General features: G+C 49.1%; 7 protein-coding genes and 1 long non-coding RNA gene across 15 annotated transcripts; 4 read left to right on the forward strand and 4 right to left on the reverse strand.

Moving 5' to 3' along the window:
* The first annotated feature begins 2,281 nt into the window (after positions 1-2,281).
* Positions 2,282-3,918, forward strand: LOC126326561 (uncharacterized). The gene is made up of 3 exons (XM_049995716.1): positions 2,282-2,467; positions 2,569-2,605; positions 2,796-3,918. Exons 1-3 carry the CDS (start codon positions 2,405-2,407, stop codon positions 3,728-3,730), a joined length of 1,035 nt encoding a protein of 344 aa, XP_049851673.1. The 5' UTR covers positions 2,282-2,404; the 3' UTR covers positions 3,731-3,918.
* Positions 3,919-5,919: 2,001 nt separating this feature from the next.
* Positions 5,920-8,304, reverse strand: LOC126326590 (uncharacterized). Of its 2 annotated transcripts, XR_007560765.1 has the most exons (5): positions 8,161-8,304; positions 7,942-8,039; positions 7,749-7,857; positions 6,411-7,678; positions 5,920-6,306 (listed from the first exon to the last, which is right to left on the reverse strand). XR_007560765.1 is itself a non-coding variant. In XM_049995756.1 (4 exons), the coding sequence occupies exons 1-4, from the start codon at positions 8,247-8,249 to the stop codon at positions 6,697-6,699; spliced, it is 1,278 nt and encodes a 425-aa protein (XP_049851713.1). In that variant the 5' UTR covers positions 8,250-8,304; the 3' UTR covers positions 5,920-6,696. The 2 variants fall into 2 exon arrangements, 1 of the variants encoding a protein (XP_049851713.1); XM_049995756.1 differs by having other exon boundaries at positions 5,920-7,678.
* On the reverse strand, positions 8,259-10,926 carry LOC126326588 (probable arginine--tRNA ligase, cytoplasmic). 4 transcript variants are annotated; one of them, XM_049995755.1, is made up of 4 exons: positions 10,861-10,923; positions 10,550-10,742; positions 10,131-10,354; positions 8,351-10,017 (listed from the first exon to the last, which is right to left on the reverse strand). In XM_049995755.1, exons 2-4 carry the CDS (start codon positions 10,614-10,616, stop codon positions 8,479-8,481), a joined length of 1,830 nt encoding a protein of 609 aa, XP_049851712.1. In that variant the 5' UTR covers positions 10,617-10,742; positions 10,861-10,923; the 3' UTR covers positions 8,351-8,478. The 4 variants fall into 4 exon arrangements, with proteins under 4 accessions (XP_049851708.1, XP_049851712.1, XP_049851711.1 ...); XM_049995751.1 differs by lacking the exon at positions 10,550-10,742 and having other exon boundaries at positions 8,259-10,017; positions 10,861-10,926; XM_049995754.1 differs by having other exon boundaries at positions 10,550-10,923.
* Positions 10,927-14,057: 3,131 nt separating this feature from the next.
* LOC126326540 (uncharacterized) lies at positions 14,058-15,795 on the reverse strand. Its single transcript, XM_049995687.1, has 5 exons — positions 15,519-15,795; positions 15,318-15,401; positions 15,141-15,235; positions 14,619-15,067; positions 14,058-14,547 (listed from the first exon to the last, which is right to left on the reverse strand). Exons 1-5 carry the CDS (start codon positions 15,596-15,598, stop codon positions 14,134-14,136), a joined length of 1,122 nt encoding a protein of 373 aa, XP_049851644.1. The 5' UTR covers positions 15,599-15,795; the 3' UTR covers positions 14,058-14,133.
* A 54-nt stretch (positions 15,796-15,849) lies between these two features.
* LOC126326584 (uncharacterized) lies at positions 15,850-17,005 on the forward strand. The gene is made up of 3 exons (XM_049995745.1): positions 15,850-16,170; positions 16,300-16,506; positions 16,657-17,005. The coding sequence occupies exons 1-3, from the start codon at positions 15,882-15,884 to the stop codon at positions 16,842-16,844; spliced, it is 684 nt and encodes a 227-aa protein (XP_049851702.1). The 5' UTR covers positions 15,850-15,881; the 3' UTR covers positions 16,845-17,005.
* Positions 17,006-17,574: 569 nt separating this feature from the next.
* LOC126326600 (uncharacterized) lies at positions 17,575-19,267 on the forward strand. Its single transcript, XM_049995767.1, has 2 exons — positions 17,575-17,654; positions 17,755-19,267. The coding sequence occupies exon 2, from the start codon at positions 17,757-17,759 to the stop codon at positions 19,203-19,205; it is 1,449 nt and encodes a 482-aa protein (XP_049851724.1). The 5' UTR covers positions 17,575-17,654; positions 17,755-17,756; the 3' UTR covers positions 19,206-19,267.
* A 101-nt stretch (positions 19,268-19,368) lies between these two features.
* LOC126326586 (uncharacterized) lies at positions 19,369-21,163 on the forward strand. The gene is made up of 4 exons (XR_007560764.1): positions 19,369-19,518; positions 19,595-19,656; positions 19,719-19,830; positions 19,902-21,163. It is a non-coding gene; the product is annotated as an uncharacterized LOC126326586 (long non-coding RNA).
* LOC126326585 (uncharacterized) lies at positions 21,158-26,034 on the reverse strand. 4 transcript variants are annotated; one of them, XM_049995748.1, is made up of 3 exons: positions 25,886-26,034; positions 25,698-25,797; positions 21,158-25,634 (listed from the first exon to the last, which is right to left on the reverse strand). In XM_049995748.1, the coding sequence occupies exons 1-3, from the start codon at positions 25,935-25,937 to the stop codon at positions 21,458-21,460; spliced, it is 4,329 nt and encodes a 1,442-aa protein (XP_049851705.1). In that variant the 5' UTR covers positions 25,938-26,034; the 3' UTR covers positions 21,158-21,457. The 4 variants fall into 4 exon arrangements, with proteins under 4 accessions (XP_049851705.1, XP_049851706.1, XP_049851703.1 ...); XM_049995749.1 differs by having other exon boundaries at positions 21,166-25,634; positions 25,702-25,797; XM_049995746.1 differs by having other exon boundaries at positions 21,172-25,634; positions 25,702-25,940.
* Between the last annotated feature and the right edge of the window lie 237 nt (positions 26,035-26,271).

The following is a 26,271-nucleotide window of genomic DNA, read 5'->3' on the forward strand; positions in this document are numbered from 1 at the left end:
GCATCTCTTCGATGATAGAACGCTTCTGCTCCTGATTGCCAGAAACAAAATTAGACACAATATTTTGACCCAGTACAATTGATTTGCTAAAAATATCAAAATTAATGCCCAATGTACAACAGAGTTGCTTTTGAGTATCGCGCATGGCGCCAAGTTCGGATTCCTCTTGATATTCGTATTCGTTGTCCAGAAGCGATGATTCAGCAGCCACTATTTCGATGGCGTCCTTTTCCGCCTTTCTGCTGTTTGCCTTGTTATCGGTGGTCGCTGGAGGGTCCTTGGACTTGCGAGGACCGCGGTGAGCAGCCGCCGGCGAGGGTCTGACTTTCGAATTAGGGCAGGCGTGTTTTTGAGAAGAAGCTGTCACTCGTTTGAAGCATTTGACATATTCGGTTCTTCCGCGTCGTCTCGCGCGTTCGATCACAAGGCCGTTCTCGTATTCCAACCGCACCATACAATCCTTCGAGAGGTCGTTGATGGCGTAGTCTTTTTGCATGCCGGAGCGAAGAAATTCGCCGAACTGACACCAAACAATGGCCTCGAATATGGTACTTTTGCCGGCACCGTTGGGACCCTCGATGAACCAAATGCCGCTGTTCATGTCGCCAAACGGAATCGTGACCTCGTTCTGAATGCCAAGAAAATCGCGAATGGTCAGTGATTTTAATCTGGCGTGGAACGTTGTCTGCGTCGCTCCTCCTTGTTCTGTGTCTTTTTTTGTAGAGGCTTTTTGTGCAATTTCCAAGCCGATTCGAATGATTTCTTCGAAGCTCTCTTCCTGTTCTAAGAAGTGAAGTGTTCGCTGTTGGATTTGGGTGGCTTTTTTTGGAGTCGTTCGATTACTGCTGTTTTTGTTGCGGTCCTTCAGATAGGTGTCGCGAACGCTCGTCATGAATTGTCGAATGATGCACTCGATTGGCAGTGAGGAGTATCGCCGAAGGTGAAGGTTTTGGGAGCTCGACAAAGGTCCTCGGTCGTTGTTTAGCATTTGTCCAATACAGTGAGTTGCTTTTATGACGCTAAGCGCTCCGCTGTCCAGTAGGGCCGTTTGCAGGCGGTTGAAAGTGTGGTCGGTTAAGTCGTCGGTGGTGAGCTGGACCTGGACGAATTTGTCTTCGAAGCGGTTTTCGGACGGGTCTGGATGAGTAAAGAGCTCGTATTCAAGTTGGAAATCAGGCACAATCACGAATTGTTCACTATAGGGATTGGAAACGAATTCGTAGTCGTCTTTGTTTGTGTCGTATATGACGATTCCTCTGGTGTCGCCAGCGTCGCCGAAGTTAAACTGAAGAGGCGACCCGACATAGACGACGCGGTTCTTGGTAAGCTCATGGTGGTGGTGAAAGTGTCCGCTAAACGTGCGACGGAAAGATGCAAACGTTCCCGCTCGAAGTTCGCCATGGTACTTATACAGACTGTTGTTGGGTTGCGCGCCGTGGATGCTTAGATGACCGAAGACCAAGGTGAGAGCGCACATGTCCGGGCCTAGCTCTTTGGCAAACTTGCGAATGACCTTGGCGATATCGGCAGAACTTTCATAGTAAGGAAGCATCAAAGCGTGAATTCCGGGTACCAAATCTTTGACAAGCGTCGCTTCTCGGTGCAAATATAGTCCTCTTGAACTAAAATTGAACATAGACAACGCGTCGAGGGAGGAATACCGCCTGGAATATTTCAGGTTGATGTCATGATTCCCCAATATAATGTGAAGGGGTTTAGGACATAAAGAACGTGCAGGATCGGGTTGAGTAGTAGACACAAAGTGGTGATTCGCCTTTTTTTTTCGCGTTTGATACCGCGTGAGGCAGGCAGGATCTTTCTCCGCGGCCGCGTCTATGAAAGAGGGCGCAGTGCGCGCGGGGGAGGAATTGAGCATCGCAGATAGGCGATCGAAAAATGTCAGAGCGGACGAGAGAGCTCGGACAGAAACCTGTTCTCTCGTGTTCAAGACGTCACCGAGGCAAACTACGGCGTCGACTTCGCGCCGAATCAGTTCTTCCACGATCCAATTGGCCGTCTTGTTTATCCGGTCAAGACCTTTGTCTTGAAAATGGATGTCGCCAAAAATCCCCAAAGTTGCATAACGACGAGCGGGGGGGCGGCGGTAAGGGGAAACTGAAGCGGTCTTTTTGCGTAGTCGGCCAGATAAGTACCGTGCATGCAAGCACCGAACTATCATAATCGTGCGCCAGAGAAAACTGGGAGGGGGACACAAATTTGGAACGGGCGGCACGCAAAAGGACAAGATAAACGAAAAAACCTTTTATCAAAAGATACACACATCACCTCACACAAAGAGAATCAAAAGAAGCGGTTCTGCCGGGCGCCCTGTTCTTCCCGGCCTTTTGATTTGGTATGCGAGAAAAAAAGCCTGAGCACGGGAGCAATCGTTGACGTCGCAGCGATGAATGAAATCGACTGGAAGAACACCCCTGGTGCGTGCCGAATGATAGACGAATTTGACATTGTACGTCCTTCGGCCGTCTCCGCCTGTCACGAAAGAAGAAGGCTTTTTGGTTAGGCGACAAAAACAAACGTTTTAACGGCTATCGCGGATTCCCTCTCCAGCTCGGTGTGATTGGAAGCGGTACGTACGGAGTAGTATGTAAGTACACAGAGCGTATAACTGTTAAAAAAAAAGCGCTGGATTTCAATATTGCAAAGCACAGCCAGTGTGTGAATTTCATTCACATACGCTGAATGCGACACCTTCTCCCTCGCTCGACGGCTGCCGGCGCGCAATTGCAATTTTTGTGCGGGTCATGCTAAAATGTTTTCTGCAATATCAATCTAAGACAAGGCCTCCAGAAAATCGAACAAAAAGGAAGTGGTAGCTCTGAAAGAGGTTTTGATGGTACAAGAGCGAGACGGTCTGCCTATTACGACCGCACGCGAGGTAAAGCTTTTGTCGCGCATCCAGCACCCGAATATTGTCTCGCTCATAGAGGTCGCGGTGGGACCGCGTGTCAACGAGGTCTTTTTGGTGCTAGAATATTTAGACTACGACTTAGCAGAAATTTTGGATTCAAACGATCGACATATACAAAAATTCACTCGAGCACAAATCAAGTGTTTGCTGTACCAGCTATTGAATGCGCTGGATTATTTGCATTCGAATTGGATTATCCACAGAGACATCAAGATGGCTAACCTGCTGTACAACAACGAAACTGGCCAGCTGAAGCTAACTGATTTTGGTTTGGCGCGCACGCTGAGCGACGTCTATGAGGAGCCCCTGACATTTGAGGTTGTCACGCTCTGGTATAGAGCCCCCGAGCTTCTTGTGAGAGAAAGGGTGGAATACGGTATATCGGTGGACATGTGGAGTGTGGGTTGTATCATGGGAGAACTCTACTTGAACCAGCCGATTTTTCCCGGGAAGGACGAAGTAGAACAAATCAACATGATCATCAAGCAGGTGGGGTGGTCCAACGAGTGTCCTTGGCTGAGCGACCCGAGGGTTTCTGACTTGATTACATCGAAGGGGGACGGAGAATTAAGAAAAACGTTCAGAGGAATTGGCATTCCCGGATTAGATCTGTTGACAAAGCTACTAAGGCTTGATCCCGCAAAGAGAATCTCGGCGAAAAAGGCGCTCGTGCATCAGTATTTTACGACGGAACCTCTTCCGGCCTCGCTGAAAGAAATGCCGAGTTTTCCCCCGAAGAAGGTTTTGCCAGCCGAGTCAGTAAAAAAAGGATGTGATACCCAAAAAAAAACAAGATCTTAAAAACTGATAAAAACGGACTTACGAATATGTCGGAATGATAAACGTCCCTAGATAAATATAGGAAAAACTCTCTGAGAACAGCAAATATGCGATATGAATTCGTGTCCCTTTAAAAGACGGTCAAAAGAGAGACGAATTGGGTACATTTATACAAAATAAAATCTACCACGGATTTTTCTTGGTAAAAACGAAAGTCGCTGAGAAGCGTACATGTAATCTTTCTTAGATTCTAGTGTTTCTTTTCTCGATAGCGTGCGCTCGAATGCAGGCTGTTTGATGTACCTATAGGTAGGAAACATGGCGCCTCCCTCTCGACCGTAGAAGCAGGATTCAAGTTTAGGCGTCGAAAAGAGAACAAAAATTTATTTGTTTTTGACGTCTCTGTGAGACGCGTTTTTGAGCGGGCTCAACGGAGCTCGTGTAGACATTGGTAGCTCTCAGTCAGTTCGGTTCGAAATCCAAAATTTAAAAAAGAGGCAGTACCACTAAAAGCGATTCAGAACTCTCGAAGGTGTGTGTAAATGCGGGGGAAACAGAGCGTGTGCAGATAGATTCACAGAAGTGCTATTTTTGACGCCAGGGGACAGAAAATGCACTTCTGTTTTGGCAAAAGTGCAGAAGACACAGACGGTCATGGGTGAAATTTTCGTTTTGAAGTAGATGCAGAATGCGTGAATTTCATGCTTTGTGGATAGCGAAGTGAGAAATTTAGCCCTGGCTCTTTCAGGCCCGCAAAATTTCCCAAACTGTGCATTGAAGCAGATGTCTATTTTTTTTTTTTTTGAGAAATAATATTTACGTTCAGTGTATGTTGTAGGGCGATTCGTGTTGGGACGTCTAATGAAGGCGCCTGAGCGCTGTACGGTTTGATTGCTTTTTGCGTCCTCGGCCAAGGTGAAATCAAGTCCGGTCGTCCCTTCCCTGCGTGCAATCGAGTTCGTCGAAAATCAGATAGCGCGCTTGAAGTGTTGCTCTTAGCCGAGAGCCAGAAGGCCGCAATTCTGACATATGCGACGTGATAAGAAGCAACTCGGTCCTCTGGGGAACGGAGAAAGTTCAGCCATCGTTTCAAATAGGGTTACCCTGAAATTTAAAGCATGTGGTTGTTGTTCGGATTGAGTTGCGACAAAATGAAGGTGGGTGCTAGAGTTACGTTTCTGCAAAAGCTCTAGAACGTTTTTGCTTAGTTGTTGGATTGAGCGGAGAGCTCTACAAGCCAAATGAAGAAATTCCAGATAAATTAGATGGCTCTTTCGGCCCGGCAAATAGGAGAGAGAAAATTACAGCAATTTTCGAAAACGAAGGGAAAACGTTGGCACTCAGACTGGATCTGCTTCGCACCGCTGAACGGGTTCAAAATCAACTTCTCGCGGAGCAAATTTCTATTTGAGAACATTCAAAAACATCGCCACCGATGGGCGCTACTTAACTCAGAATGAGGATGCAAAGCACACTTCTATCGTTCGTGAAAGAAAAGGTTAATACGCCTGTAAATTCGAGTTTAAGGTTTTAGGACAGGACCACTGTCTCAGTTCATAGATCGCTAATTCCTATCGCTAACTCTAGCTGCCGCCAATAACTTGGATAGATTGGCACACCACTCGACTCGGTCCCTCTTATATATGGTATATGTACAGGATGTATCAATCATCCAGATATGATGACTTCATGGAACTCTCGATATCTTTGAACCTGTTATACGGACGTTTCCAAAAAAAAAAATGCTAATCTAGCGTACACATTTGTTCAGAATTCGCCGCAGAGGGTACAACTCGAGAGAGGCTCCGCAACCGCTGGACAATCGGCAAATCTAATCTGCAAAGCTTCTGTATCTTGCCAAACATAAACGGCCCTTCTAAAAAGAGTCCATAGATGCATTTCCTATAAGATGGCTTTTGTCGCAAGCGCTCAGCTACAATTTCAGGTTATTTTATCGCCTCGAAAAACCAGCCTCACTTTCGCAATCGAAAAAAAAACATTTGCGCAAGGAAACAAACCTTTGTCGACTCTCTCCTCAGAGTTTCGGATAGCCGCGAAAACAAACCCCGGCGCCTCCTCAAGTCAGCGCCAACACCCGCGCAAATGAGAGAGACTCTGTGACGCAGCTAGTCCTCACCTCGAAAAATTCCGCATTTTGTGCAGTGCACCAAAAAAAACCTGCAAAAAGTACACAGAAAGTACATAACGGCTTAAAAAGGACTATTCCGTCTTCACTGCAGACACTTGGTCACGCTTCCATTCGCAGAACATCCCTCGCGCAAAAATCCCCGTTCGCGGCTGATACCTCACAGCACAACTTTGCGAATAAAGTGCGCGAATTTGGCACAAAAACACAGGTCGTGCCCTCTCGAAAGTCAGAGAAAGGATACATTTCAAAATCCACTATGTACTCCCTCGTCAAGTACAGCAATGTCCTGGGTACATCTACCTGAAACCACCACAAAGAAGGCCTTGTAGTACAGCGAAAATGTTCATTTCAGACGTAACGAATGCTACGCAATCGGTCACTCTTGAAATCTTCAAGTTGTCGCTTTCCCAGCTCGAGGTTATATGCAATTTCTTCAATGTTGTCCCTCCTAGACACTCAACGAAAGAAGAAAGAATAAGCCTACGAACGAAGCGTCCCGATCCAAAACCGAAGTAAGCTGAAATGCCACAAACGGTCTAAAAAGCAAAGTACCTTATAGCCTTTTTTTCCTTGAAACGTGCTCGAATCACTTGCTTTGTCGATTCTCGAGACTCAACCGGCTTTCGAGCGACTTCCCTCAAGAACGACCTAAACAATTTGAGCACTTCTTTCTGAACACCGCTTCTTGGCATGACTGTCTCACGTCGCCGAGTTAAGCCTAGTTAAATTTGGCAGCAAAAAAAAATTGACGTACTGAAACAAGAACAGAAGACAATTTATTGTAACGTATTGAACATATAAAAAAGATGATGCTATAGAAAGGCTCACCGCTCAAAACTCACACTCTTGAGCTAAGTGCCGAAATCCCAGGAAGGATAGCACCTTCCAAAAGTTCTAGGCTGGCCCCGCCTCCTGTAGAGACGTGGCTCACTGAGTTAGTTAGCCCCCATTTAGCGGCAGCTGTAGCTGTATCTCCTCCCCCAATCACCGAGACAGCACCATTTTTAGTCGCATCGACAACTGCATTTAAAATTTCATGGGTGCCATTTGAGAAAGAATCCCACTCGAACACGCCTAATGGACCATTCCACATGATTGTACGGGCTCTGGCGACTGACTCTTTGAACAGCTCAATAGATTTCTTTCCAACGTCCAGCCCAAGATGGCCATCTGGGATGCCTGTAGTGTCGTCTGAATACCCAACCTTTGCATCTGCACGAAAAGAGTCGCCCGTTACATAATCCACCGGCAAATGCAACTTCACTTTGTTGGCCTCGGCCTCTTGAACAATGTTTTTAACAAGGTTGGCACCTTCTTTGTCGAACAAACTATTGCCAATAGCAACGTTGCAGAGCACTTTCTTAAACGTGAAAGCCATTCCACCACCTATGATCATCTCATCAACTTTCTTCAGCAAATTGCCAATGATTTTGATCTTGTCGGAAACTTTAGATCCGCCCAAAATTGCCAAGTAAGGACGCTCTGGATTCTTCGTTACTCGCGCAAAATAGTCCAACTCCTTTTTCATCAAAAACCCAGCTGCTCTGCAAGGCACATCTATACCTACCATCGAAGAGTGAGCACGGTGCGCCGTCCCAAAGGCATCGTTGATGTAGACGTCACACAAACGTGACAAGGAGGCGCGAAAGGCTTTGACATCTTCAGGATTCGCCTTCACTTTTTTCGAATCGCGAATACCAGAGCCCTCTTCTTCCATATGGAAACGCAGGTTTTCCAGTAAAACCACAGAGTTTTCTGGCGCTTCGCTGCATTGCCTTTCAACTTTCTCTCCTACGCAGTCGTCTAGAAAAATAACCTGTCTATAAAATAGCACACATCAATCGATTGTACGCAAAAACATGCATTCGAACCGCAAAATCATCGACTTACCTGCCTAAAATTTCCTCAAGCTTCTTAGAGACAGGAGCTAACGACAATTTGGAGTCTGGATTACCATCCGGGCGGCCAAGATGGCTCATCAATATGACGACTTTGGCGTCTAGAATTTGTAAAAAATGACAGTTAAAAAATCCACAATCCACTACTGCAGCGCCGCACGCTACGGACCATTCTGAAGACGTACGCTTTTCAAGGGCATGTCGAATGGTGGGAATAGCCTCGTCAATTCGCTGAGTATTTGTGATTTGTCCGTTCGCGTCCAAAGGAACGTTGAAGTCCACCCTGTTTCACAGAAAGCTCAAGAGTTAAAACCGAGCCGCTTCGAATCACAAAAGAGGACTTAGAAAGAGTTTACGGTTTTTACCCCGCGCAAAAAGTTGGTGAGGTAAAAAGCCGACAGTACCTTATAAGCACGCGCTTATTCGAGAGATCAACATCAGAAATGCCCAGTTTTGCGTCAATGTCGCATTCATTCGAATTATCTGAAGGCATTGTAAAATTTGTTTGAACAACTGCTGTAAGCTGCGGGAAGACAGAACAAAATAAGTTGCGTGTTCTTATTGCTCTTATTTAAATTCTAAAATGAAGTAGACTTTTTTTGTATTTCACAAAAAAAATTTCGCAGCTCTTTTACATTTGACATTTTCGTGACTGGGCGATGGGCGGGGTGCCCGACGCGGCAGTTTCTTGGATAATGCCCACCGCCGTGCTCGGCCTGCATTCACATGCGGATGAGGGGGGTGACGCCGATGAGTTTAAGGCCGTCGTGCAGAACCGTGCGAGCCGACCAGAAGAGCGTCTTGCGCGCCTTGGCGAGTTCTGGTTCGACTCGCAAAACCTTCAGAGAGGTGTGGGCGGTGGATATCCAGTGGGCGAGGGTGAATAGATAGGTCAACAGGATAGAGGGCTCGTGGCTGTTGACGCTGTTTAAAAGGACCGAGGGATATCGAGCAATTTGCAAGATAAGTTGAAAAGAAGTGTTGTCTATAAGCAATTTATAGTCGATTTGGTCCGTCAGAGTGATGTCGGAAGTCTTGTCTTCTAAGCTGCACAGACGCGCATGAGTGTACTGCAAGTATACGCCGGTGGAGCCTTCAGATCTCGTCATGCGCTTCCAGTCGAACGAATAGTCTCGAGCCCGATGAGCGGATAGGTCCTGTACGATGACTGTGCTCAACCCGATGATGTCGGCCGTCTTTTTTGGGTCCTCTATCTCTTCCAGTTTCCCCATTTTGTTTTCGAGGATCTTTTCGAGCATGATGTCTCGAGATTCGTTGAGGATCTGGTCTAAGAAGACGGCGGTCCCCTTTCGAGTCGACATACCGAGCACAAGCCCATAGTTGATGTGGATACATTTTGAGGCCCAAGGAAATTCCATTAGTTCAAGAATTTTGAACAGCTGCTGCATGTAGTAATCCTGCTGAGAAGCTGAGACGTAAATACACTTGTCGAATTTGTAGGTATCGTAGCGTTTCTTCGCGGCGCTGATGTCACGGGTTATGTAAAGAGTTGCGCCGTCGGATTTTTGTACCATCGCGACGTTGAGTTTGTACTTTTTCAAATTGACAAACAGACCCCCATTGGAGGATTCCTCAATCAGGTTTTTTTCCTTGAGCAGGTCCAAGACTTCAGGAATCCCATCGCACACCTGGCTTTCCCCTGAATAGACGTCAAACTTGACGTTCAGACGATCGTAGGTCTTTTCGTATTCTCTGATAGAAAGTTCGCGAAATCGGCGCCAGGAGGCCAATTTTCCCTCGTCTCCTTCTTCCATCGCCTTGAAATACTCTCGAGCGCTGTCTCTGAAGGTGGAGTCTTCCTCACAGACCTTGTTCGCCTTGACGTAGATGTCAAACAAGTGGTAAATGGGGTTTCTCGAGAGCTCCTCTTCAGAACCGAATCTCTCGTAGCCCAAAGCCAAAAGTCCGAATTGCATCCCCCAGTCTCCTAAATAGTTCATGGTGATGGTGTTTGCACCCATCTTCTTGTAAATGTTGTTGATGAAATTGCCGATAATCGTGGAGCGCAGGTGACCGGCGTGGAAAGGCTTTGCGATGTTGGGGGAGCTAAATTCAACCAACACTTTTTGCCCCTCAAACAAACTAGAAGCACCGTAGTTTTCTTTTTCCAGGAAAACTCGCTTCAGTGCCAACTCCGCCAGCAAGAGCCGGTTGCACGAGAAGAACAAATACGAACGCTCTTTCTTCCCCTCGCCGATAATTTCGAGATCGCATCCGGTAATCCAGTCGTCGAATACGAACTAAAATTTCGTTATCGCAGAGAAAGCAACAATCAAAGGCTTAGAAAAAGACGAGAAAACGCGAATCCCCCCTCCCCGCTCCTCTTCGAGAAGCCAGATCGAAGCTAACGTACGTTCTCCAACCACTGCTTGCCAATTTCCAAAACGTCACCCTGAAGCTTGAGCATGCGTAGCTTTTGCAGCGCTACAGAAAATTCGTGCTGACCATCATATCTATCCTCTATGAGACCGCTGCACTGGGACATCGAAAATCCAGACACATTCGATAAAATGGCAGCTAGATGATCCCGAAAGTCCGAAAGAACGCATTTAGACGCTTTGAGGTTATCCATAAGAACTAATTGAAAACGTTAGTTTTTTACCGCGTGCAGAGAGTTGTAGTAACAGTGACTTGCTAGACCTCCTACAAAATGACAGTCAAGCACACGTGTTCATCCAACGGGCCCAGACTAACACTGCAGAACACATGCTCACGAGCTGGTTTCAGAGCGCACCCGACAGCCTACAACTGCCCCAGACAAAGAGTACAGACCACTTGTATCAGCAGCGTGGTGACGTGGCCGGGAAAAGAACAAAATTCCTTCTCTGCCTACACACATTCTTACGGCACTTCGCTCAAGCGACAGTTGGTAAGGCCAACCCCTGCGTCTCCGCTACGACGCACGAGTTTTTGACATCTGTGAAGGATTCACTCGCCCAGAATTCCGCTAATGCCAAGCTCGTCTCTTCAAAGAAACATTTTCAATCACGAGTCACCTCTCCGGTCTTCACATAGAGCAAAAAGTGTACGCGATGCGCGCTCGATACCACCGTCCTCACCCACCACCCTCGGGCACACAGTACCTATTTTTTGAGACCCTTCGACAGAGAAAGGCGTCACACCCACTTTGCAAAAAGAATATTATTGACACACCGCCTGCTACAATTTTTCTATTTAGACACACATTTAGCTAAAATTTTTTTTGTATAACTTTCGGTTAGATATTTTTTTCCTAGTCTCTGCGCCGATATCGAACTATAATCCTACAATCGCTACTAGCCGATCCCAGCGAGTCCCGACTTGCTCAAAAGAAACTGCATCGATTGTCCAGCCCAGCGTATTTACCAGTGTATGTGGCAAATATAGCAAATCGAAATACAGGTATTCCAAAACGTATTCGAGGACTAGGGAGTCACGGACAGTGACACGTGTAACGGATCGACGCCACGTGAATGAGAGGACCTTTGACGACCTCGAAAGTCCGACCTTACACGCACACAAAATTCAAATTTTTTTAAATTTCCTCTTTGGTTTTATTTTAGTATTAAGAATGCCAAAGGCAATAATGTACCTCTAAGAAGGGTAAAGTGTGGACGCCGCTCACAGCAGATATAATGCAGGGTCACCCTATTTATCCTCTTGAGGAGCAGCCGATAGAGTTATATATGAATTCTAGTTTTAGCAGTTCTGAAGTTTTAGCGCCCCACAATTTTGGCAGAGCCATCGCATTACAGCAGCCAGACGAATCACCCATTGACCTTCAAAAAAAAATCTATGCAGAACGGTGTAGAGTCTTTGCTATGGAATCGAAGCAGCAAGATACAGACATATTTGCTTCAATCCAACTGAATTTGACGTCAGGCAGTCCGATACAGTCGCCCTCTTCATCTCTAGGCTCTGTAGTACACCAGGGCGAAGTCTTGTTTGAACCTTTGGATGACGTTTCCTCTCCAGAGGACGTGATTGTATCCGTCAAGGAGATTATGTGGCAGGGATTTCAACTCGAGCTGGAATTGTGTAGTATCCATTGCTTCATTTCTTCAGCAGAGCAGATCATAAAAGACGACTCAAAAAAAAACGAGAAATGTTCCGTACTCGAAGTGCTGCAGAGCTGTTGCAGAAAATACGATCAGCACGTTCAGGAGCTGGTGGCGGTTATTGCGAGGGCGAAGAGGTATTTGCCATTGCTCGAAAAAATGAACACTACCCTGTACGGCGTCCCGTCCATTACGGCGAAAATCGAAACGCTCGCATTCCATTCGGCCTATAGGAACTGGCGTCCTGCGGATGCGATTCACGGGATCATTAGGCAAGAAAGGTGGCATGGCCTGGAGATGGACACAGCCCATGGCGAGAAAAAGTCTGAAAACACGTCACAATGGGTGTCGCTGAAAGACTACAGAGCGAAAATTTCAGAAAAATTTCTTTCAGACGAATCGAACAGCGAAGTCGAAAGGCTTACTCCGGCCCGAAAGAAGGTGAGCGCTGTAGTCTCGTTTTTACCTACCAAGCAAATGCCCAGGGGCTACTCGACGTCCGAATTCCCTTTTTTCAAGCACCTGGCCGAGCTGTACATTCGGTCCGACTTGGCTCTGAGAAATGTTTACATAGACGACGATGCTGGGAATTACAAATCCTGCCTCAAAAAATTTCCATACCTGAAGGACAAAAACTACCCAGACAGCCAGCGCATCCAAGACGAGATATTTCTTTTCAAGGAACAAAAGCTGTTGGAGACGAGTCGAAGCGGCCAAGAGACGATGTATCCCATGTTCAGTACAGACGCAGATGCGAAACAAAAAAAAAAAAATTTACCTCTTCACTGCGATGACGCCATAAGAAGCACTTCGAAGCCCGTAATCGACCTGAGCGACATATCCAAGCCGTTTGCGAACGCGACCACGCTGAAGCCCAGATACATCGTCATAGGAAATTGGGTCGCGGATGCGAGTGACGAGGTGGAAATTCTGGCGAAATTCCATCACTCAAAGAAACGCCTAATTTGGCAATACACCGATATCAGAAACAAAACGTCGAATAAGCTGTCTATGAACTACGGAGATGTGTCTAAAATAACGGTCCACAAAGTTTATTCGGGATCCGAAAACAGTTCCGCGTTTGTTGCGCTCAACCTTTTTTTGAACGAGGAGCCGAAGTTGTTTCAGGGATCCTTCAACGACAAGCACAAGCACTTCAAAGCTTGGGTCAGAGCCGAGGACGACTTCACGTTCGGCTCGGCGAAGGAAACTCCGCAAATGCACACGCTCATCTTTGAAGAGTGGGCCTTTTTGAGAAGGCGTAAGAAGATTTCCCAACTCGAGCGGCTGATTCTGGGCGATCCTTATTTTGCCAGCATTACGAAAATCGACACAGACATACCTGGAATTGGGTGTGGATTCTACATACTAGGTCGCCGCTCGTTGGAACAGCTGCGCGACAAGTTGGTCTCTTTTTTCGACACCATACAAAACTACATAAAGCTCTACTCTGTGGTTTATTTGAGCCTGTGCCTAAACTTGCAAGTCAGCCACACGTTCAAATACGCGGACAGGTCTAGGACGAACATGCGAGTGCACGAGCCGGCCATCGCGGTGAACTTCGATGGTATTCACGCTGTGGCCAGCTCTAGGGGTGACGAAATCATGAGTCGCGAAGAGATACAATATTACATGCAGGTGACAAAAATTGGGGAAAATGGCATTTGCAGCTTCAAATTTTACCACGTATCCAACAACAACGACGGCCCTCTACACCTCCTGCAGGGCCTCTCGCTCTACGGCCAAAAGGACAAAGCGGGCGACCCGCTGGCGCGCAAAAACGACCCAAACAGAGCGAAAGCGTGCGGCTTCGACGCCGCCCAATACGCAGAGCAAGGGGATGATTCGGAGTACATGTACCACGCTTCGGACGTTGCATCAATGCAAATGCCGGAGGACGTTGCCAAAGACGACATGGTCGTCGACTGCGGGGCGTCCTACCAAAACGTCAGAGAAGGCACTCAAGTAACGGGGACCAGAGCCGAGTATTCGGACGCCCGAAGGACGAACGCACAATCTGTCAAAAAAAATCGTGGACGCCCTATAAAGCGCGTCGGGCTGGGGTCCCTGCAAGTCAGGCCGAAAAATGTTCGCGTTGCAATGATATTTTCGAAGGAGAGACTGGTCATAGTGTGCGGAGAAGGCATAAAGAGCTTATGGGAGGACGCGGAGGTCTCCTTGCAGGACTACGAGCCGAACAGGTTGCTCTAGGTCGTGGCACGTAGAGGGCCGCATAAAAAATATGTTTGTGAACTAAAATTTTTTATTTCTATAAAGTTGAGCAAAAAAAAAAAATGAAACATTAGAGGAGAGGATGCGTCAATCGTCTGACCTCCGAGCGAACTCCTGCTTCCCGCTGACCGACTCGAACTGCACCCGAAACACTTGGAATAGAGAGGTCTTGAACGTTCTGAAGTTGTACTCGATGATTCCTGGTTTGATGAATCGATCCTGCCTAAACAGACAAACCAGAGCCAAGCACCTTTGGGTTTCTCGGAGATAGAGCAACATATCGTTGTCGAGGTGAATGACGGACAGCGTCTTCGATTCTTGACTGGAGAGCGGGTTTGCTTCGCTTTCTTCCTTGCCGCTGTAAATCGATGACAGGTTCAAAACGACATCGATCATGTCTGAGCACAGCTCGAGCGTTTGCATGTCGACGGGGTTGGAGTCGGTCGCAATGTAGATTTTACTCATCGTGTCGATCAGAAACACCTTCTCCATTTGACAGCTCTGACAGGGGGAAGTGGGTGAGTGAGGAGGGTGCATGAGGTGGGGAATAGACAGATGAGAAGGGCACGTACGGCGCTGAGGATGTCGAGTAGGTTTTCCAAAGTGGGGAGTTGGGGAATTGACTTCTGCACGACTTTAGAGAAGGCCTCGAATATTGAATAGTCGTAAATAGAAGTGAGGTAGAACGTGACATTTACATTTTCGAGCTTCGATTCGCTGAGTTCCTCGAAGACGCACTGCTGGATTTCGCACTGGACCTCTATCTGTCTGTCCGCGGACAGGCTGTCGACTTTGTGAATGAAGACCTCGAAGCGCAGGGCGGGGTTGAAGTGCGCGGACCTCAAGATTATCGCGACGAGGGGGGGGAGCGCGTTGATGTAGTTGTCCTGTGCGTCAATGACGTAGATGAGAGAGTCGCAGGATTCGAATATGGATTTGGAGTCGAGGTTAGGGTCGGAAAAGTCGGTATCGCCGGGGAAGTCCCATATTTGAAATTGAGTGAATAAGCTGTTGTCGACGTCTGCAGAATGGTCGGAAAGTCAAAAAAAGCAAAGCGCGGCAGAAAAAAAAAGAGCACACAAACGCAAACGTACTGTTTTTAACAAGTTTTTCTGTAGGATCTAGAAAGAGAGTTTCGCTCGGCGACATGTTTGAGAAAACGATTTTTTGTATGCTGGTCTTGCCGGAGCTGAGGAAGGGAAAAAAAAATGAGGGGTTGGGATGTGGGATCGCCTCGCCTCGGCAAGATCCGCCGAATAGAAAAAACGTACTGGCGAAGTCCAGCGAGAACGAATCGAGGCCTCGATCGCCTGCGAGGCAGCGCGCCTTCCTCCGATTTCATTTCGTCTGCGTAGCTACAAATAGAGAGTTTGGTCGTAGAGGAGGGGGGTCACGGTGGAGGCGGGGGCGCCAACGCGAAGGAGATCCCGGATGAATTGCTGTGGTTTTGCACGAAAAAGGGCGAGACGTACGCGAAATGGCCGGTAAGATCCTGATAGCGAGTTGACTCATCGTTTTCTTGACCAATGGCACCTTTGATAGCGCCGTACATGCTCTACGTAGATGTGCGGAAAGTTGTCGACGATGCTATGGCACGAACGCGCAGTGAGGAGATCAATGGCTATATCGTTTTTTCGGACCGGGCCGCAGCTCTGTGAGAAAATGTAAGGCGCACAGTCTCAGGATCTTGGGACCAACACCGTCGTGGCCGGCTACAGGCTACCAAGCAGATTGCCATAGAAGTGCGCCGAAAAGATCAGGCTACAAATATAGAAAGACGTTTTTTGAAGGGCCTTTATGTCAGATTTATTTGCTGGTTTGTACAGCATACACATATGTCATTCAGCATTTTCAGAGCACTCAGACCGCAAAAGCGTTGTAACAGTCTGAAGAGCCAACCAAACGGAAGGTTGGTTCGTTATAAGTGCACCAACACCAACGCGGCCGCCGAGAAGACCGAGGATGTCACCACAACGAGGATTTGGCAAGCAGACAACGCCTACAATACTCGCGTGATATTGCCTGGGCCCGCTCAGCTCAGCTCTGAAGACCCAAACCCCCTGTATGATGAAGGCACTGCCGAGAACAGGTCAAATGAGGCCAACGCCGACTTGTCAGAACAGGGTAAGTTTTTTTGTTTTTCTCGCTCTTAAAAATCGAAGTCTCTTTCGTGCTCTCGTGGGGCGGTGGAAGCGCATGCACAGCTTTTGACTGACTTCCAGTGGCTATCTCACGCTGCTTGTCTCCCGACAGAAATTCTAGAAAAGAGCGAAGCGCGCCTGGGTCGCTTCAGACAGGCCATTTTGGACACACACGCAGAGCTCAACTTGGAACATGAAGAGGACCTGCTGCCCAACGAATTTCCTCAAGGGCCTCTGACGATCAAGGGCGCGTTCGGGACCCCGGAAGCACCCGTTCTGATACCTTCGATCGAAAACGAGCGCATTGTTGGATGCCAAGGTACGAAAAGCTCACGGCTAGAAATTCGTTGTGTGAGGGAAAAAGTCCCCTTCAAACAACGAAAGGCTGGCAGGCTTTTTTTTTTTCGAGCGTGCGCGGCTTTTCTCTGACGCACAAACATTTTGACAAAATCGCGACGGGGGGGAATAGGCGGTGCTGGTCCACGCTTCCACGACATTCTGTGGCACACCGTTAAAAAGTCCAAGCCGCTCTGCTGCTTAGAATGCGGCCAGATATTCCGTCTCGTCGACTACATGGAATGGCTTGACTGGGCAGCGTACGAATGGGAGGTTAACGGTCAAAACACAATCCAGTTTTTCCTACCTGAGCAGCAGTAGAAAAATCAATGTCTTGAAGAGGTTTTTTTTGTAAGTGTGCGAGAAGCCACAAAAAACAGAGAGGCGTTAATAAAGGGTGTAGAAAATGCAGATACACGTAAGAGGTATCTGAATTATATCAGTTGAGCGGCGCTGCTGCCGGGACGAGCCGCCAATTGTCGGCACCAAATTTATTCAGGTAGTTTTGTACTTCGAAAGTCTTGAGAGTCAGTCCATTTTTTTGCTCGAAGCTGTGTTCCTTTGCTGCCGGTTTTCCGAAAGAACATTTCGCATACGCCGCCGATATGGAAGCCGTCGAGGGCCAGAGGAAAAGAAGCAGGGAAGGTGACCAACAAATAGAATTAGCCGACGGCGACGTCGACGCAGCGGAAATGGAGCAAAAAACACAGAATGCAAACGAACACGGCAGCAACAAACTTTCAAAGAAGCAAGAGTGTTTGGAACAACTTTACTCGGTTTATCTCGAACACTTGCCTAACAGGGAACAGTATGAAAAGAGCTATATGCATCGGGCGCCCATCACTCACATCGAAGTGACGAAGACGGACTTCGTTATCACAGCGAGTTCGGAGGGACAGGTGAAGTTCTGGAAGAAACTGCCAGTCGGCATACAATTTTATAAGCAGTACCGAGCGCATTCTGGTACGTCAAAAAAAAAGGCAGCCGGTACACTGTTTTGTACACACGGATGTCCTTACACAAAACTTTTTTTAGAATCGATCACGTCGATGTCCGTGAGCTACGACGGGCTGTTTTTGGCCACCACGTCTCCGGACAAGTCGCTGAAGGTCTACGATGTAAAGTGCTTTGGTACGCGGTGCTTCCGGGGGGAGGGGGGGGGCGAACGTTTCCTGCGTCGCTTTGGTGTAGTGTACGCGCGAACAGACGGCTAAGACTAATTTTCGAACAGACATGATGTGCATTTTGAAGCTTGACTTCTGCCCCAGCGCGTCGGTCTGGATCTACCAGGGCGATCTCTCCAGGCCCCTGCTCGCGTGCGCCTCCAACGACGATTCCCTCATTCGAATTTACAACGTACAGTCGATTACCAAGGATCCTTCGACGGGCGCTGTCATGCCGATAAGCGTGTACACTCTTCACAAGCACCCGGTGCACTTGATGAAGTACAACCGGGCTTTCAGGTGCGTGGTTTCGATAGACAGAAGGGGCATGGTCGAGTACTGGAACCCGGAGACTCTGAAGCCTCCTCTCAACGTCGACTGGAGGTACAAGTCCGACACGGATTACATTCAGTATTTTACGAAGACCAGGTCGCCGCCGATGAGCATGTCTCTGTCGGAAGATGGGTCGCTGTTGGCGACGATGGGTGAAGAGTACCATATTCGAATTTTTTGGTTTTCTACTGGAAAGCTTTATAAGGAGTACGACGAGTCGTTGAACAAGCTCACGGTCATTCAGAAGGATCCTGCTTCCCCATTTAAGTTGGAGGACATGGATTTTGGGAGGCGGATGGCGATCGAAAGGCAGTTAGAAAAACGCGGGTATGGACCTAAATCAAACGTTATTTTTGATTGTACCGGAAATTTTATAATGTACCCCACGCTGTTGGGCATCAAACTGGTCAACATTCATACGGACGAACTGAAATGCATCATTGGGTGCAACGAGCCTAACGACCGGTTTTTGGAACTGGCGCTGTATCAAGGTAGGACGACTGGATCTGCATTTTTAGAAACGCTGCAGGCAGACGCTCAAGAGGACCCCACGCTTTTCGCGTGCAGTCACAAGAAGAACCGATTTTACCTATTTACGAGGAGAACTCACGAAGAGGGTGACGATTTTCAGTCGAGGGACGTGTTGAACGAAAAACCGACCGTCGAGGAAATTCGAGCCGTGATTCCTACTCCTCAAAAGCAAGGCCGACGCGCGCGATCGGCTATCATTCACACGACGTTCGGCGACATCTACGTTCACCTTTACCCGGAGGAGGCGCCGAAGGCGGTCGAGAACTTTACCATGCACAGCAAGCAAGGGTACTACAATGGCCTGATCTTCCACCGCGTGGTCAGGAACTTCATCATACAGACGGGAGACCCGTTGGGAGACGGAACTGGGGGTTCGAGCATTTGGGACCGCGACTTCGAAGACGAATTTTCACCGAAACTGAAGCACGATCAGCCCGGAATTGTGAGCATGGCCAACGCCGGACCGAACACCAACGGGTCCCAGTTTTTCATCACCACCGCTCCGGCGGTTCACCTGGACATGAAGCACACCATTTTCGGCAAGGTGAGCAAGGGATTGGACGTAGTGAGACTGATTGAACAAGTCCGAGTTGACAAGGCGGACAAGCCCACGGAGGATATAAGGATAATTAACATCGAAGTTCGGCTAGACTGAGCGCCCCCTGGTCCGCACGCTAGAGAGGGAGGCCGGCGGACGCCTAGACAGACCAAGAGAGGTTCGTTTACGAGAAGAGGTACCCTGAAGAGTTGCAAAAAAATCTTTTGTGCGACCAAAAAAAAAAAAAAAAAAGCGGCCGAACTTCAATGTACGGAGGTTTGTCATTAAAAACATAGCTTTTGTGATTCTCACTGGTTTATGAGAGGATTTTAAGAGCGGGGGCTCGACAAGCACTTCACAGCCAAGCTACTCCCATCCCTGTCACTTCTGCTGAAATGGATACGAATTTTGAGCGTGCCATCAATGATATGTACGCCGGCCTCAAGTTTGCTTTTTGCGTGTCCTCTTTGTAGCTCCGCCGCCGAATTTAACCCAGTCGATTCTAGCATGGCGCAGGAGGACGTGAAGGGCATGTTGCTCATAGATTTGACTGGTCTGTGCATCGCGGGTAGGTTCAGGCAGAGGGGGAGGCGCGCGATCCGCTCGTCGAGAAGCTGACGCTGTTGCTAGCTAAAGGTGTCGCATCTGCGACGTGCAGCGGGTATTTTCTTTCGCTGATAAACGAGGCGTCGGAGCTTGGGTCGAGTGAAGCGCCGATTGTCAAAATAGAAAGCGAGAAATAGTACGAACAGAAAAATGATGAGTTAACGGTCCGATTTATTCTTACGACGCGTCTTTTCATTCGGAAATTAGTCGAATTTTTGTACAGAAGCAAGAAGACTTTATTCTGGCTATGTACAAGGCGGCTACCTAACGAGTCGACGTCTGGCTTCCAAAAATGCGGTTCGCCTCGATCGAGAGTTCCGAGGCGTTCTATGTCGAATCCCTGGTTTTGAATGCAGAGGAAACTATCCATCCGCTCGACTGTGACAAAAGGAACAAATCGCTTGCCATTCACACGCGGCCATCAGACACGTGCTACACACGAAAGCGAGCCCCATTCTCCTATGGTGATTGAAGCACACCATCCTGTGATCGACTTCCATCGGCTCCTTGAGCGAGATTTGCCTACAGGGCTTTTCCGCGATGAAAACGGAAGAAAGGTGCCTCACAAGGTCTGCCTCGCAGTCCGCATGCAGGTACGCGCCCCCGGTGATTTCCGCCACTTGCTGCAAAAGAGGCGAGCCCCGCGCACACAGGCGACTTTCGTTGTGTGCACCAGACGGTTTTGGGGGGAGTATCATGCAGACGTCAATAACGGCTCCTTTTTTTTGAGCCGCAAAGGCGCAATTCATCACAGAGATGTGTTGCTTCAGATCGTCACCTGACAACCGAATCACCAGTATCCTGAGCCTCGAGGCGGAAGCCTGGCCGTCGTAGCGCCAGTCGTCTGCCTGACGGTCGGTGCCGGCGTCGACACCTCGGCCACCGGAGTTCGCGTCGGCGCTGTTCAGAAACAAGAGCGCACGGATCAGCGACGAAGCGAGATTGGTACTTCTTTGATCTCCGACAACGATAGAACGCATGTAGACCTCGACGGCTTGGCAAACATCGATGAAGGTGCATTGGTGGACGTTTTCCTGAAAGAAACCCCAGTCCTCTGGACCGACGAGACTCGGATAGATCAGTTCACTAAAAAAAAAAAAGTGTACCCGTTAGAAAAACACACACACGCACAACGGCACACACATCGCGCGCGGACGACACCTATCGTCCGAAAACGCACCAGCGCTCGCCGTCTCCGAAAATGGCCACGCGGTTCTGCCTGCTCAAGTGCAGGTACTGGCTGACGAAGACCAAAACGTGTTCGAACAACGCTGGAAGTGTGAGTTTGGTGGGTGCGGAGTGATCCGGAGAAGCGGAGGAATCGGGCCGGCGTCCGTCGCACGCGAGCAAGTACTTGACCCAAGCACGAGGCGACGTTTCGACAATAATCGCAAGGTATTTGTAGAGGCCAACTTGGCTCGACATAAGGCCAGAATTTTGTATATACAGAAAAAAAAAAAAGATCAAAAGGGGGCTTGGTGCATTTTTTTTACGCTTTTCTCCTCGTACCAGCCAGTCTCAAACCAGCCAGCCTTGCGGCGCCGCGGACAGACACCACGGCACCTAAGGTCGAAGACAATCCCGCATAGAAATGAGCTGTCAGAGTGTACGTGCACAAACGCGTTCGAACACAGACCTGTCAAAAAAAAGTGCGTGGACGCCTGACACATACGAAGGTCAGCAGGGTTCGACGAGGGGGGGGGTGCTGCATGCGCGTCGCGCGCGCGCGCTCGGAGCGCGAAGGCCCTTTTGGGCTGCGAGCGTCACAAATCCGGACTCGAAGGCGCAGCTTGGAAGGACTGTGCAAGTTCCTCGTACTTGGTCTGAATAAGTTTCGTGATGATGCTGTTTGTAATTTTGACGTTTGACGTGATAGGGTAGACCTTCTGCTTCAGCGCTGGCAGCATGGCTTCGATTTGGAGGGCAGCGCCCGACTCTCGTAGCTGTTGGATGAGATGGTAGAGTTGAAACACCAGTTGCTTCCTTTTGGCCAGGAGGTCGTTGTCGCAAAGCTCGATCTTGGCCACGACTACGAATTTGTCGTCGCTGTCCTCTTTGACAATCTCTTCGAACAGGGCGTTCCTGAAGGATCCGAGCCCCGAATTTAGGAAGTGCGCTCGGGGCGTACTGGGCAGAAATGTGTGTTGTACCAGATGTTCTAAGTCGGTTGCTATGCAATCGAGTATTTCTGCTAGGGCGAGTTGCATTTGGTCGAAGGTGTCTCGGTCCAGGAGTCGGAAGGAGGGGGCGAATACGCGGCCGTCGAAGAATTCCTTGTCTTTTTTTGCGGAAAGCAGAGACCAGAAGAAGTCGGTGAGCCACGAGTAGAGTTCGGTTTTGACAGCAGAGGACTGAGTATTGGGGTTGCAGATTCTCAGCGCGTCGAGCACGTGATAGACGATTAGGAAGAATTCTTGGCAGTGGGACGTGACGTTCGAGGTGCGAGTAAGAGAGGAGGTTTCCAAGTCCAAGAGAAGGCGCAGAAAACGGCTGATGACGAAAATGAGAGTGTGCGTCTTTTCGGGGACGGTAAAGGAGTAGGCGCAGTCGATCATCCAGGGCAGGATGTTGGTCAGAAAGAAGCGGCGGAGATCCGCGACGCAGGCGTCGAGTTGGCCGTGAGGCAAGGCCGTCTGAGCTTCTGGAACGTAGAAACCACACGTTAAGTGACTAAGCATCAAAATTTCAGAAGACGAGCCGCTTTTTATGGAGTTGAAGACGGACAAGACAATTTTTACGACCATTCGAATGAGGAAGCGATCGGCCGCGAACTTTAGCTGGGCAATCGCGTACAAAGCAGTTGGCAGCTGCAAAACGAAGTTGGACGCCGAGGGGGCGTTTGTGCAGTCATCGTCTTTTACTTGGTGGCCGAAACGAAAAGAGCGGCTGGGGCACGTTCGAAGCAAAGGCTCGGTCTTGAACTTGCTGACGATGAAGTCCTCGACTAGTTTTGGAAAGGTGCTGAGGTGAAGCTCCGCTTTATTATATATGAGAGAGGGAAAAAACGTAAATAGTTTTCCAATTATTGAAAAAACGAAATCCTCGTACTCGTAGGCCAGGTCGGGATACAGCTTTGCCGGTATCGAGGGATACGCGCGACGGAGGACATCGTACTGCGTGTAGGGCAGGACGACGGCCATGTACTTGAAGAGAGCGTTCAGAGTGAGACCGGCCTTCAATAACTTGGCCGAGAGAACTGCGGCGTCCATCTTCTGCAAGTAGGCGTGCAGGCGGTCGAGGAAATAGTGGAGCGTCTGAGACAGCGATCGAATAGTGAACGTGCTTTCGTCTTCGAGGGGCGCAATCAGGGCGAGCGGCATGTCCTTGCAAAGAGAGAGGACGAATTCGAGCAGTGGGTTGCCCTTGTCGGCGTCGATCGACGAATGCCGGAACTCCGCGAGTGTCTTCAGCTTGACGAACAAATCGTACTGGCCCGCGCAGAAAGGCTCGACGGCCAAATGCGTCCAGATAGACAGGAGCAGGATGAGATGTTCGACGGGGAAAAGTCGGCTCAGGGAGGGATCGTAGGTGAGCGTGTCGAGGAGGCCACGCGCTATACGAGCCGGAACGACACGTGCGGTGTAACGGCGCAGAAGAACGTCGTTTACGGAAAAGTTGTGCATGACGTACTCTTTAAAAAAAAAATTCCAAGTGCAAACAGCATTAATCGTCAATATAGGGCCTATTCTCCCAAGGCATTCGGCCGCCAGCAGGGCCTCATCCGACGCGCCGTCGATCAGACTCCGACACTTCTGAAACACGTTGGCAATCACCTGGCTGCAAAAAGACTTCAGCGCGCTCGCGTGGATATCGCGCGAATTGAGCGAGCACCGAAGCACTTTGAGGGCGATCAAACTGAAAACGTCGAAAATTTTTTCAACTGTGCTAGACACGACGCGAGCGTCCGCTTGTAAGGCGACGATCACGTCCCACAGAGCACCGCTCACGAAGGAAGCGGAGTACGAAGTGAGCGGCAGGTCGCTCTGTTGGAGGTATTTCTTGTAGTGCTCGACATAGCACGAAACCAACGATTCCAGTTTTTGAACTTGACTCTGCACTTGGAGCGGCTCGGAACGAAATTTCGACCAGCCCTGGCTGGAGTGTCCGTGTATGGGCCACATGCGTTTCAGCTCGTCGCGCTTGTTGAGGAGCGCGTCGCATTGTGCATCGAGGACCGCTTGGAGCAGTTGCATGGCTCCGTCGTGGCCCTGCTGTGACCACCCGCTGTTGCAGTCAGATGAAGCGCTGTATTCGGCGGACGTCCGCATTGAGTCCGCCAAGTAGAACAGACCGGTTATGATAATGCGGCGAGTGAGAGTGGACGTGGTCTTAAAGTTGATCTTGTCTTTGATAGTAAGTGGAAGTGAATCTTTTTGCTTGACGGTCATAAATTTCGACAGGACCAACATGAGTTGGAACAGGTTCCTCGTCAAAAGGGATTCCGAGCTCACGTCGGCGTCCGAGTCGCCTTGGCTGGCCAGACGTATCAGCTTCGTGAGCAGAGTCGTCATCATTCGGGTGACCTGGAAGCTGCGGTTCGAGAGCGAGGACAGGTGCAAATCAAGAAAAACTAAGAAATAATCGAACGAGCTTATTTTTGGTGCGTCGCTGACTCGGCCGGTGACGGAAGGTGAGCAATAGAGCGAATAGTATTCGCCGTAGTAGCCGGGCTTTAATATCTCGAGTTCGCCTCCTTCAAAAGGGCTTTCGACGAAGTAATCAAACAACAGCCCGATGACTTCGGTGCTTACCGTCTTCCAGAGAGAAGCGAAATAGAAGCACCGATCGAGCAAGTCTTTGGCTCGAGTGCTGTTTTGAAGGCGTTTGCTATGCGATAGCAGCTCTTTGACGGACTGTGTATCTGACGACTTGATACCGAACAGCTGTCTGCAAAGGAGCATATGGACAAGACACCAGCCCTGTACGCAATCTCCGTGGTCGAACTCGAAGGTGGTTTGATTTTTGTTGCATTCCGGATTCGACCGTCGACCGACGGCCAGACACCGGTCCACCTTGTCTGGCTGAACGCAGAATTCGGCAACAGACAGTAGAACTGTCCAAGCCAGATCTTCGCGGTCCAGAGCGGCATCCGCCTTCCAGACAAATGAATCCAGCGCGTCATTCAACAACGTCCAAAAAGCGGATTCCGATGTCCGATCGCACGCGGAAGCTGCAGAATTTAGGCAGTGGACGAGAGACACGACCAGGTTTTGGACGCTGTACGCCTCCCCCGAAGAGTCGGGACAAAATATCAGGTCAACGTCTCGCGGGTGCTGCAAAACCAGCACAAACAACTCGTGCATGAGGCTCACAATAACCTCCTTCGTGAGAGCAGACAGACAAGAATTAGTGGGAGAACGATCGCATAGCGCCTTCATCGTAACAAGAGAGTAGCACCTCATGAGTATTGGAGCAGCGATCATGTTCGCAAACGCCCTGTTGCGCCGCGTGCAGGTTGTCCGGCTCTGGAATGAGGTAGAGAAGGGCGCGGGAGACGCGTTGGAAGTCGACGCGTCGTCAAAATCATCGACCTGCAGCGGAAAACTGAGCAAAAGAAGCTTCAAGGCTTCGCAATAAACTTGGGCAAAATAAGTGACATCGGGGTCTCGTAGCTGAATTGAAGAACTCGAGAACCACTCCAAGAACAAGCACGCCTCTTCGAGGGAGTGCGCGAGTTCGGAACAGGAATGCTCGCTGGATTTTTCCATACCCTGTTGCGTAGACGCCAAGGCGTGCATCTCCAACAAATGAAGAGAATCTCGGCATAAGTCAAAGACTTGGTCCAACGTGGCGCAGAGCTCAGCCCGATTTGAATAGCAAAGAGGTATGCAAGATCCAAATAGGGTGATGCGCGATAGGTGTCGCTCCCCGGGCCGATCTACGCAGCACTGGCCAAAAATAGAGTACCATTTCCAAGGAATAGAAGGAGAGAGGACAGGGCTGGACGAGCAAAACTAACATGAATTTGGCGGTTTTTCGAAAAAAAGAAGATGGTACACATACATACGGGGCGAAATTGCACATGACAGGGACGTGCTGCTGCGCTGCAACTTGGCTGGCATTTTCCTTTGACCTAGCGATTCCTGATAGCCAAGGTGTATTCCTGAAAGAAGAGCGAGACGCGGTGAGCAGGGTGACGGGCGCAAACGAAACGCCATTTATTGTACGCGCGTTATCGGTGTCATTCGTACTGAATTTGTAGTTTCGCGAAAGGTGAGGCGCGTCATCTGTTCCAGTGTTCATGGTGACTACATCTTAGGACGCTCAGAGCAAGCGAAGCATTAGCGTGAAAGGCGGTCGGTGCGCCTGCCGGTGAAATAGAGATGGAGCAGAAAACAATGGCATCTTAAGCGTACAACACAAATTTGAGAAATGTTTTTTTTTCTGTAGTAGTTTATGACAATTCGTTTGAAGCGCCGGCGACTCATTTTTCTCTCTCTAGGTCGACTTGGCGACACGCCTCGCACTTGGAGCGTGGGAGCTCATCCCCGCAGAGACTGCGTTCGTCAGGATCGCAGCGAGACAGGTTTTTTTTTTTGAAGTTGCGAGGTTTGGGGGCCTTACTGAAGACGACACA

Source organism: Schistocerca gregaria, unplaced genomic scaffold (genome assembly GCF_023897955.1).
Source record: "Schistocerca gregaria isolate iqSchGreg1 unplaced genomic scaffold, iqSchGreg1.2 ptg000994l, whole genome shotgun sequence".
NCBI classification, from domain to species: Eukaryota; Metazoa; Arthropoda; class Insecta; order Orthoptera; family Acrididae; genus Schistocerca; species Schistocerca gregaria.

Coding starts and splice junctions, on each gene's coding strand:
- LOC126326561 (XM_049995716.1), top strand. CDS start 2,405: ATGAATGAAATCGACTGGAAGAACACCCCTGGTGCGTGCCGAATGATA. Junction 2,468..2,568: donor TGATAGACGAATTTGACATT/GTACGTCCTTCG, acceptor TTCCCTCTCCAG/CTCGGTGTGATTGGAAGCGG. Junction 2,606..2,795: donor CGGTACGTACGGAGTAGTAT/GTAAGTACACAG, acceptor TATCAATCTAAG/ACAAGGCCTCCAGAAAATCG.
- LOC126326590 (XM_049995756.1), bottom strand. CDS start 8,249: ATGCCTTCAGATAATTCGAATGAATGCGACATTGACGCAAAACTGGGC. Junction 7,858..7,941: donor TCGACATGCCCTTGAAAAGC/GTACGTCTTCAG, acceptor TACAAATTCTAG/ACGCCAAAGTCGTCATATTG. Junction 7,679..7,748: donor CTTGAGGAAATTTTAGGCAG/GTAAGTCGATGA, acceptor GCTATTTTATAG/ACAGGTTATTTTTCTAGACG.
- LOC126326588 (XM_049995755.1), bottom strand. CDS start 10,616: ATGTGTGTAGGCAGAGAAGGAATTTTGTTCTTTTCCCGGCCACGTCAC. Junction 10,355..10,549: donor CCACGCTGCTGATACAAGTG/GTCTGTACTCTT, acceptor GTTTTCAATTAG/TTCTTATGGATAACCTCAAA. Junction 10,018..10,130: donor GCAAGCAGTGGTTGGAGAAC/GTACGTTAGCTT, acceptor ACGAAATTTTAG/TTCGTATTCGACGACTGGAT.
- LOC126326540 (XM_049995687.1), bottom strand. CDS start 15,598: ATGTACGGCGCTATCAAAGGTGCCATTGGTCAAGAAAACGATGAGTCA. Junction 15,402..15,518: donor GATCTTACCGGCCATTTCGC/GTACGTCTCGCC, acceptor CTCTATTTGTAG/CTACGCAGACGAAATGAAAT. Junction 15,068..15,140: donor AGAAAAACTTGTTAAAAACA/GTACGTTTGCGT, acceptor ACCATTCTGCAG/ACGTCGACAACAGCTTATTC.
- LOC126326584 (XM_049995745.1), top strand. CDS start 15,882: ATGTCATTCAGCATTTTCAGAGCACTCAGACCGCAAAAGCGTTGTAAC. Junction 16,171..16,299: donor CGCCGACTTGTCAGAACAGG/GTAAGTTTTTTT, acceptor GTCTCCCGACAG/AAATTCTAGAAAAGAGCGAA. Junction 16,507..16,656: donor GCGCATTGTTGGATGCCAAG/GTACGAAAAGCT, acceptor GGGGGGGAATAG/GCGGTGCTGGTCCACGCTTC.
- LOC126326600 (XM_049995767.1), top strand. CDS start 17,757: ATGATGTGCATTTTGAAGCTTGACTTCTGCCCCAGCGCGTCGGTCTGG.
- LOC126326585 (XM_049995746.1), bottom strand. CDS start 25,937: ATGAACACTGGAACAGATGACGCGCCTCACCTTTCGCGAAACTACAAA. Junction 25,635..25,701: donor GTCATGTGCAATTTCGCCCC/GTATGTATGTGT, acceptor TTGCTCGTCCAG/CCCTGTCCTCTCTCCTTCTA.